Source organism: Gorilla gorilla, chromosome 4, assembly GCF_029281585.2.
Source record: "Gorilla gorilla gorilla isolate KB3781 chromosome 4, NHGRI_mGorGor1-v2.1_pri, whole genome shotgun sequence".
Lineage (NCBI taxonomy): Eukaryota > Metazoa > Chordata > Mammalia > Primates > Hominidae > Gorilla > Gorilla gorilla.
Window position 1 is genome coordinate 50,960,454 of NC_073228.2, and position 10,023 is coordinate 50,970,476.

At 54.3% G+C, this 10,023-nt stretch overlaps 1 protein-coding gene and 1 long non-coding RNA gene across 3 annotated transcripts in view; one reads left to right on the plus strand and one right to left on the minus strand.

Annotated features, from left to right (window-relative positions):
* Window positions 1–952: 952 nt before the first annotated feature.
* KRT13 (keratin 13) lies at window positions 953–5,583 on the plus strand. Of its 2 annotated transcripts, XM_004041674.5 has the most exons (8): window positions 953–1,509; window positions 2,841–2,923; window positions 3,123–3,279; window positions 3,468–3,629; window positions 3,754–3,879; window positions 3,972–4,192; window positions 4,822–4,847; window positions 5,202–5,315. In XM_004041674.5, exons 1-8 carry the CDS (start codon window positions 1,015–1,017, stop codon window positions 5,306–5,308), a joined length of 1,377 nt encoding a protein of 458 aa, XP_004041722.2. In that variant the 5' UTR covers window positions 953–1,014; the 3' UTR covers window positions 5,309–5,315. The 2 variants fall into 2 exon arrangements, with proteins under 2 accessions (XP_004041722.2, XP_063562474.1); XM_063706404.1 differs by lacking the exon at window positions 4,822–4,847 and having other exon boundaries at window positions 5,202–5,583.
* Window positions 5,247–10,023, minus strand: part of LOC129533765 (uncharacterized) — a 53,735-nt gene continuing 48,958 nt past the window's right edge. The window contains exons 2-4 of the long non-coding RNA XR_008680134.2: window positions 8,183–8,270; window positions 6,280–6,328; window positions 5,247–5,370 (exon numbers count right to left, since the gene is read on the minus strand). This is a non-coding gene — a long non-coding RNA (uncharacterized lncRNA). The remainder of the gene's footprint in view (window positions 5,371–6,279; window positions 6,329–8,182; window positions 8,271–10,023) is intronic.

A 10,023-nucleotide genomic window follows, 5' to 3' on the forward strand; every position in this document is an offset into this window, starting at 1 on the left:
CAGGTCGTGCATACCCATGCATGACATCAAGCTGGACACGTGATCTATACATTTTACTGTATGAAAAATGTACCTAAAAAAATGCATCTTAGCGTCAGACAGAACCAGACTTGGATTTCAGTCCTGATTCTGCCCTTAAGGTTCATTTTCCTCATGTGTAAATGGGGGCAATAGTAGGACCCTCCTCCTGTGGCTGCTGTGAAGGTTAAATGAGATGATGAGTGTAAAGTAACTTCACCCAGTTCCTGCCTATGGTGAGGGCTCTGAGAATATTCGCTATGATAATGGACAGGGCCACTTCCTCTTTCCATGCCTGAGTTTCCACAGCTGTGTCTGATGGTCCCTAAGATCCCTTAAGGTCTCTGTCACTGTGACTTTTTCTGATGGCCTCGGAGCTATTTCTTTCTCAGTCTAAATACTTTCAAGGCAGGTGATTCTATCGGACCAAGCAAAGTTTGTCATCAGAGTTGCTGGGGCCCCTGGAGTAGATAAAGTGCTAAGAAGGATCCAGGACATCCCAGTCAGAAGTTTTAGGTATAGAAAAAAGGAAGGTCGAGGGCTACGGTGACCTTGCAAAGCACAGAGCCACTCTGCACCCACCACTTTCCTCGCAGAAGCTCCTGGCAGGCCTCCGCATCTCAGGTCCCGTTCTAATACTGGGTGGGGCTCAGAGCCTGCACAGTGAACTCCTTAAGTGGAGGTGAAACAGAATTCACTTGTCAAAAGGGCAGTCTCAGGCAGAATGCTGTCCCCTCTGAATCATTCTTTTTGTTAAGGATTAAAAAAAAAGCCACCCCCAAAAGGCACAACCCACCCTGGAGAGATCAGAGATAACTAAGCTTGTGGGAAACAGAAGTGTAGTTGGCACCAAGTCAGAGGGTGGGGAAGGGAGGAGAGAAGATAACCAGCCCCTATGGAGGTGTATAAAAGGTGTCCACTCTGGGGAAGAGCCACAGTCCTCGGCCCAGACCAAGCAAGCTTCTGTCTGCACCTGCTCTCAATCCTGCTCTCACCATGAGCCTCCGCCTGCAGAGCTCCTCCGCCAGCTATGGAGGTGGTTTCGGGGGTGGCTCTTGCCAGCTGGGAGGAGGCCGTGGTGTCTCTACCTGTTCAACTCGGTTTGTGTCCGGGGGGTCAGCTGGGGGCTATGGAGGCGGCGTGAGCTGTGGTTTTGGTGGAGGGGCTGGTAGTGGCTTTGGAGGTGGCTATGGAGGTGGCCTTGGAGGTGGCTATGGAGGTGGCCTTGGAGGTGGCTTTGGTGGGGGTTTTGCTGGTGGCTTTGTTGACTTTGGTGCTTGTGATGGCGGCCTCCTCACTGGCAATGAGAAGATCACCATGCAGAACCTCAACGACCGCCTGGCTTCCTACCTGGAGAAGGTGCGCGCCCTGGAGGAGGCCAACGCCGACCTGGAGGTGAAGATCCGTGACTGGCACCTGAAGCAGAGCCCAGCTAGCCCTGAGCGGGACTACAGCCCCTACTATAAGACCATTGAAGAGCTCCGGGACAAGGTGAGCCCTTGGAAGCTGAGGAGGGGTCCTCCATGAAGGGCAGAGCCTCCAAGGCCAAGAAACACAGTGTTGTGGGGGACTAGGTGTGGACGGAATTCACAAACTTCTTGCAGGGGAAAAGCCTACTGTTTGACTACCAAGAGTCTCTACCTCTGATGGGCTTTCTCATGCCACAACTCCCCAAATGCATTTTCTCTCATTATTCATTTTTATGATTGTTATTACTCATGTCAGTTTTTTTACTGCTTTCCAGGCAGTTATGTTATTCATGACTCGATCTCTATAATCCTAACCTACTGAGTTATCTGGAAACATGACAGGTTTAAAAGCCACTAAGAATGCATGAAATCAACAGAGAAAGAGAGACGTGTTCATTCATTGCCCTGGGAATAATTGTTTACTTTGTAGGGGACCCATTCAAACTGGTATTCTCAACTGGCGATGGCCAAGTTGGGGGAGAGAGAGGCAGAAGCTTAGGCAGTGCTGAACATGGGTGCCCTTTGTCGAGCCCTGTCTGTTGTGCTGTGATACCAGCCTGTTGGAGCAGAAATCTACCAGCCTGGGCTGAGTCTCAGCCATGTGGAGCAGGCTTTCACTGCTTTGGAATATAAACGTTTAGACAAGAAATTCAAAGGGATGGGAATATTTGTTGGACTTCCCCTCCACTCAGCTGGGAAGTCAGCTCTAGCAAAGTGATTGTGAGATATGTGGCACCAAGCCGAGTCCCTCCTGACTTTCAGGGGATGGATCTCAAGACAGTGGCCTAGGGAGGGTGCTAGTCTGAGGCTGCCAAGACATGACGAACCAAAGATGTTCTCAGCAGGTCGTTCCTCAGAAATGCACTCCCTGCATCTCCCCCAGGGTGCTCAGACATGGAATATTAAAGTGATAGAAATGATTGGAGGGGATGCAGCCCCACTCCTCACTTTGCAGAAGAGCAATGGAGGCCCAGAGGGAAATGCCTTGTCCCAGCTCACAGGACAGTTTAGAGGTAGAGCCCCACGGGAACCAGGTCCTGCCCATGTTTTCCCAGGCTACCTCCTCAAGCACGTGGACCCCCCAGAGCAAGCTTGTCTAACCTGTGGCCGGTGGGCTGCATGTGGCCCAGGACAGCTTTGATTGAGGCCTAACACAAATTTGTAAGCTTTCTTAAAACATTATGAGTTTTTTTTATTTTTTATTTTTGCCAATTTCTTTTTAGCCCATCAGCTAGCGTTAGTGTTAGCGTATTTGATGTGTTGCCCAAGACAATTCTTCTTCCAATGTGGCCCAGGGAAGCCAACAGACTGGACACCCATGCCCTAGAGGTTACCTTCTTCTGCATTTTGTAGATCCTGACTGCCACCATTGAAAACAACCGGGTCATCCTGGAGATTGACAATGCCAGGCTGGCTGCGGACGACTTCAGGCTCAAGTGAGTTTTTTTTTTTCCCCTCCCTCTCCTTTCCCAGGAGTCTCTTAGTTTAGACAAAAGCTCATCTGACCAATGACATTGGAGCATCCCAGGAGTGAAGGTCTGGAAGTATTGGAGTCTCGTGCAGGGGTAGGGAGAATGTCTCATATCATTTATGTCTTGCTTTTTCAAAAAACATTTCATTTTTTTACTATTTTAGGTATGAGAATGAGCTGGCCCTGCGCCAGAGCGTGGAGGCCGACATCAACGGCCTGCGCCGGGTGCTGGATGAGCTCACTCTGTCTAAGACTGACCTGGAGATGCAGATCGAGAGCCTGAATGAAGAGCTGGCCTACATGAAGAAGAACCATGAAGAGGTGAGCGGGGATTGCAGGCTGCCCTGGGCTCAACAACCTCCAGTGAGAAGGAGGAGCCCTCCCCTGCAACTGGACACAGTCCTCCACTGTGGGACCTGGAAACACTTTCCAGAACACTCTGCCAGCACTCAGAGCCAAGGAGAGGGAGGATGAGTAGCCTCACACATCTTCCTTTCCCATTCCCACAGGAGATGAAGGAATTCAGCAACCAGGTGGTCGGCCAGGTCAACGTGGAGATGGATGCCACCCCAGGCATTGACCTGACCCGCGTGCTGGCAGAGATGAGGGAGCAGTACGAGGCCATGGCAGAGAGGAACCGCCGGGATGCTGAGGAATGGTTCCACGCCAAGGTACCCGGCCCTCCCACCCCACATAGCCCACCCCATATAGCCAGGGGAGCTGGGCGGACACAGCCTCTTGGTCAGGCTGCTTGAGCTGAGCTTCCCCACCACCTTCTTCCTGCTTGCATTTCAGAGTGCAGAGCTGAACAAGGAGGTGTCTACCAACACTGCCATGATTCAGACCAGCAAGACAGAGATCACGGAGCTCAGGCGCACGCTCCAGGGCCTGGAGATTGAGCTGCAGTCCCAGCTGAGCATGGTATGCCTGCAGCCTCCTGCCTGGTGGCGACCACCTCTAGGTTTCCCTCTGGCCTGGCTCCCCCTGTAACTTCTTGTCTGTCACTCCACCAGAAAGCCGGCCTGGAGAACACGGTGGCAGAGACGGAGTGCCGCTATGCCCTGCAGCTGCAGCAGATCCAGGGACTCATCAGCAGCATCGAGGCCCAGCTGAGCGAGCTCCGCAGTGAGATGGAGTGCCAGAACCAAGAGTACAAGATGCTGCTGGACATCAAGACGCGTCTGGAGCAGGAGATCGCCACCTACCGCAGCCTGCTCGAGGGCCAGGACGCCAAGTAGGTCCTCTCCAGCCTCTTTCTTAGGATAGTGACTGCAGGACCCGTGGGTGTCAGAGCGGGCAGGGCCTTAGAGATCCACCCCCTCATGTCAGAGAGGAGACCCCTCACTGTCTGACTTTACGGGGACATTTCCTTGGTAGGCTGCAGGGTTAACACCTTTAAACTTTCTAATTTGGGCCTCCAAGTTAGACTGGAGGGAACAGAGACCGTGGAGGGAACATCTGATATTGGAAAAACATGAGCTTGGATACAACTCAGCTGAACAAAGCTATTACTATGGTGCTTTAACTGCCTTTAGACCCTTTGCAGAAATCAAGCCACCCCTGTGGGCCCAGGGCTCAGGTGGAGGGTTGCGGGTTTGGGCGATCCAGAGGGAGGACAAACACCCTGAATCTTGTGGCTAATAATATCTCCCCTTGAGACCTCTCAGACAGACAGACAGGAAAGACAGACAGTCCCAGTGGGCACCTGATGCTGCTGTCCCTTGAGCTGGGGGCACAGCTAGGAGGCACTAGAGTCCAGCCCAGGGGCTTGAAATGATAAGCCGAGGCACTTCCCCAGAGGAACAGGTAAGCACCTGCCCTCAGTTACCCTCTGCTCATGGCCACCTCTGTCCTCTCTCCCAGGATGATTGGTTTCCCTTCCTCAGCAGGTAAGTGAACAGCCCCATGGTGTAGGGGGAGGCAGAGTTAGGCTCCCATTCACTGCCCCAATGGGGGTGGGAGCTGGCGGGGAGGGAGGGAGCCAGTGCTGGGCTCTCCAGTGTAGGGAGGGGGAGAGCTGGGGTGGAAGTGGTCATTCGCTCATTGATTTTCCTTTTGAAACTGATGGCTCTGCCCCACAGAGCTATTTGGCTGTCTTGGGAAGAGCCATCTTTGGGGACAATAGAGTCTCCATCCACGCACCACCTGACTAATGAGGAGTTTGTGAGCCCTCCAGGGGGGCCCTGCCCTGTCCTGAGGTGGGTCTTCTCCAGCCTGAGCATGTCTTGTCTCTTGTTTCCCAGGAAGCGTCAGCCCCCGTAGCACCTCTGTTACCACGACTTCTAGTGCCTCTGTTACCACCACCTCTAATGCCTCTGGTCGCCGCACTTCTGATGTCCGTAGGCCTTAAATCTGCCTGGCGTCCCCTCCCTCTGTCTTCAGCACCCAGAAGAGGAGACAGCCGGCAGTTCCCTGCAGGAGAGAGGAGGGGCTGCTGGACCCAAGGCTCAGTCCCTCTGCTCTCAGGACCCCCCGTCCTGACTCTCTCCTGATGATGGGCCCTCTGTGCTCTTCTCTTCCTGTCGGATCTCTCTCCTCTCTGACCTGGACACTCTTTGGTTTCTCAACTTCTCTACCCCAAAGAAAAGATTATTCAATAAAGTTTCCTGCCTTTCTGCAAACATATTTTTGATTCCGGCCTGGTTTCTTAGGTGGCCCCTGCTAGGGCCCTGGTTTAGGGGGTGAGGGGGACACAGCTGGGCGGAGTAGCTAATCCAGACAAGGACAAGCCTGGGGAGCTTCCTATCTAGGAAGGACAGACATAGGCCCATGGGCCATCTGAGCACACAGGCACAACAACGGCAAACACAGAGGACACAGGCAGCTCACAGACGATGGTGTCCAGCAGACATGGACAGACGGAACACACCAGAGGCAGCGCAGGGGCACGTGAGCCAGTTCAACAGCCTTGCAGATTAGGCTGTTCAGTGAGAATGGCAGCTGATAGTAGAGTCAAGGGAGGGTGAAACATGGGCAAAAAGTACAGATGCCTCTGGGGCAGGCTGCAAGGGGCCAGTGAAGGGGTGATCTGGGGAGAAGGAGGCCCAGCCCCCACCTGCTACCTCCCTGCTTCCTGCAGAGAGGTTTCTTCTCAGGCAAATGGCTCCCTGTTGGCCTGAGGCATCCACTCCTAATGTCCTCCCCAGCCCACCCCTAGGTCTTGCCACTCCCAACCACTCCTGGGACCAGCTCCCTGGCTGGCCGCTGCACTAACCTGGCCCCTTCTCTCTGTGCTCCCCGCTCTCTCCCTGCCGCTTTGGCTGCCCCTGCTCTGATTCGCAGCCTCTTCTTGCTCTGCTCACTCCTTACACGTTGACTCACCTCCTGGATTCTGGTGTGGGTGTTCTTCTCTTTTTCCTCTTCACTGTCCCTGTGGGTCATCCAGGACATAACCATGGTTACAGTTGCCTGTATGTTCTGATAACGCCCAAACTCGAATCTCCACTGAGGCCCCTCCCAGCCTCAGACTCCCATTGCCAACGGTGAGCCAGACATCACCTCCTTCAATCCACCCATGCAAAAGAGCTCCCATCATCCTCCCAGATCTGCTCCTTCCTTGCCCTTTATCCCGGAGAACCTGGAAAGCTGAGCCAGGAGCCCAGGAGTCATCCTGGCCTCCTCTGTCCCTCACCCCCTTCACAATGCTTCCTGTGGACACTGCATTAGCCATAATGTCCTTCCTGGTCCTAACTATGGGCACGTGGCCACAGCCTCCTCACTGGCGTCCCTGCCTCCATGCTCCACACTCCAGCAGGGGTGATTACTGGAAACTGAGTCTTCTTCTCAGCTTAGAGACACCCCAATCGCTCCCCGCTGGTCACTGAGGAAAGCCTAGACACCTCGCCCGCCTCCAGGTCCTGGTGGTGCAGCTTCTTCTGGCCTCTCCCCAGCTCTGGCTCCTACACTAGCCTCCCTCATTCACCCCAAATTCCTGCCATCCCAAACTGCCCTTGAGGAAGCAGGCAGGTGGCTGGGCACCTGGGGATTTTGTTCGGTGACAGACCTCTGTCTGACCCAACCTTCTTCTCTCCTCTCTCTCCACACTCCTGTCACCATTTTATTGGAGACTACCAGTTTTTTATTCAAAATTCAGACTGAGATGGATGCCCCCTCCTCTGCAGCACCTGGCTGGGGTGGGGCACACTTGGGTGTTCACATGTGTGTGCCCACCTGTCCTAGAACTGACAGTGTCACTGAAGTGTCACTGAAGTGACAGTGAGAAAGGCAGGGCTGTGCCTTCCTCAAAGCGGGGGGTTGGGGGGGGTCTCTCATCCAATACAGTGCAGGTGGGCTCTGTCAGTGCTGATGAAAGGCAGAAGTGAATGAACAAACTGGGGAAATGCCCCTCCAGTGCCATTTGATTTTCGTTAAGGGGCTTAAGGCAGAGGGTAGATGGAGTTCCGGCACCCTGGCCATCTGCCCCCTTCGTCTGGCACCGTCCTCATATTCCCTCCCCTCCCCTCTGCTGCTCCCCTGTGTGGTCTCCCCCTTCCTTGTCTTCCTTCTCTTCCCCCACCTCAAGCCTGAGTATGGGCTGCACGCAGTTGTCTTACTCACACAGTGGTTGCTCAGACATGCCTGGCCCAGCTTGCTAAGCTAGCAGAAAGGTGTCCACCCTCCACCATTCCAAATCCCACCCCAGACCCCGCCACCCACTTGTTCCTACAGAACAAGGTGGGGCTCGGCTCAAGTTCACGTGCCTGGAACAGCACCAGAGGAGCTAAGGCATTAAAGAGAAACAGGACATGCCCTTGCTCCCGGCACCTTTTAACGTTTTTGGTAACCTATTTGGTCAGCAGCTATCTATTGAGTGACCACTGTATACCAAGCACTGTGTGGGGTCCTGGAGAAAGAGAGGCAGATGAAAAGAAGGCTCTGTCTTCAAGGAGTCCATGGGTTAACAGGAAGGTAGGAGGAGACACCCACACCAATGAACAGTCACAGTCTTCACAACTCTGCTCAGGTTTCATCGTTTGCTCTGGGTCTTCTCTGGTCTTCCCCACCGATCCCAGCAAGACCCTGTGCTGTCAGCAATGACTGGAGTGCAATGTTTGTGGAGCCCAGAGCCACAGGGACCTGATCTGCATTTGTAATCCTGGGCAAGTTACTTAACATTCCTGGCCTGACTTCCTCATCTGCTAAGTCTTCCTTCCTCATAGGTTAATTAAAGTCAAGTGCTCAGAACAGTCACTGGTGCATAGTAAGTGCTCAGTAAACAAGATACCTCTGGTCACGATCTTTCTCATTCTCTTTTCTAAGCTATGCGTTCCTTCTGGGTAGGGCTGGTTTCATCGTCAGTCTCATCCTCATACCTAGAATGTTATAAGGGCTCAATAAATATGTTGAATGGAGAAATGAGGGAATAAATAGTTACAAGCTATGGGAAATGAAAGTGGTAAGTAAGTATTGTACAGAGAGCACAGGAGCCCCTACCCTAGACTGAGAGAGGGGCCTGGGGTCTCAACGCTGAGCTACCCTGGCTGCTCCAAGGCACCCTGGGGTCCAGATCCCAGGGCTTATGGGGCCCAGAGCAGCTCCTCTTCCTGAGACCCCGGGCATGGCTATTTAGGGGCAGCCCCCTCATTCTCTGAGCTAGTTTTGCAAAACTTGGTGGGGGGTGAGGGTAGTCGCCCACAGGAGCAGTGAAATGAGCTGCACTCTAGGCCCAGTGGGGACTCTGGCCTGGGAGCCTTTCACCCAGACCCCAGCAAGGACACTGAGAAGCTGGGCCCCATCTGAGGACCTGTGTGGCCCCATCAGGAATCCCGGGGAAGCTCAGAGGGCAGGCCGAGAGCAGGTGTTTCTGCCAAAGCTACCCCAGGAGCCTTCTTGAGTTGGGAGTAGCAGATGGTCATCCCGGCTCTCTGGTCAGAAGGGTAGGAGAGGCAGTGGGTGGGGAATCCGCCTCATTCTCTCTGGGACTCAACTCTTTATCAGGTGTGGGGCGGCCATTCAAGCGAGGGCAGATTTATCAGGCCTGCTGGGTCAATGCTCCCCTTCCCAGGGTTGACCTAGGTGCCACGCCCATGCCAGTCTCACACCGCTGATTCCCTGTGCTGTGGCTATGAGGAAACAGCCCCTTTCCATTGGCACCTGGCTAATCTCCATGCCAATGATTGTGAATGAGGCCATGCCAGCACAAGAGATGCCGGAATGAAAGAGACAACGGAAAGGGGGGCACAGTAGCGCATCCTTTACTCTCATCCTTTCTTTCATTTCATCTTTACAGCAATCCCATGAATTGGCACAGCTGTGCGCATTTTACACATGGAAAGACAGGTCTGGACGGGGTCAAAGACCTGCCCAGCGAGAGAGCTGGGACCTGTGGTTCCAATGTGCTTTCCAAGACTGGGGCTGGTCCTTTGCCAAGGGTCAAGCATTCGGCTCCAGGAATCTGGGGGAGAAGTGAGGCTCTCTCCCAGACCCCAAAGCCTAGGGGATGAAGGAATCAAGCCTGCGATGTTCCTGGGGTGTCTTGGCACCTCAGAGCCAGGTCGGGTTCTGGAGGGAGGAGGGCAGCGGGTGGCGCACACAGGTGGAGAGACGTGGCGCTGTTCTGTGACTCCTGGCGCTTCAGCCACCTCCTCCTCACCCCGAGCAATAGGCACCTCCCTCTCTTCCCGGCTCCACCCTGGGGAATGAGCCAGGCTGCTGCCCTCCTCAATGCGATGGCTGTCCTGCCCGGGCCCTGCAGGGGGCAGGCTCACCCCAGAAAGCAGATCAGTGCCTCGATGGCCACCTGCTGGGATACAGGGTGGAGTGGCTGGGTCCTAGACCCAGTCCTGGCCGGGCCTGGTCTCAACATAGTGCCCCGTCCGGTCCCCAGCTGGGCCCTTGACAAGCAGGGTGTGGCTGCAGGCACATTCCAGGCCTGAGACCCCCTTGGTGCCTGTTCCCCCTCTGTGTTGGGTGATAGCTTTTAGGATCCTCAGAAGACCCTTGACAAGCAGGGTGTGGCTGCAGGCACATTCCAGGCCTGAGACCCCCTTGGCGCCTGTTCCCCTTCTGTGTTGGGTGATAGTTTTGAGGATCCACAGAAGACCCTTGACAAGCAGGGTGTGGCTG

Coding starts and splice junctions, on each gene's coding strand:
- KRT13 (XM_004041674.5), top strand. CDS start 1,015: ATGAGCCTCCGCCTGCAGAGCTCCTCCGCCAGCTATGGAGGTGGTTTC. Junction 3,880..3,971: donor TGCAGTCCCAGCTGAGCATG/GTATGCCTGCAG, acceptor TCACTCCACCAG/AAAGCCGGCCTGGAGAACAC. Junction 4,193..4,821: donor CTCGAGGGCCAGGACGCCAA/GTAGGTCCTCTC, acceptor CCTCTCTCCCAG/GATGATTGGTTTCCCTTCCT.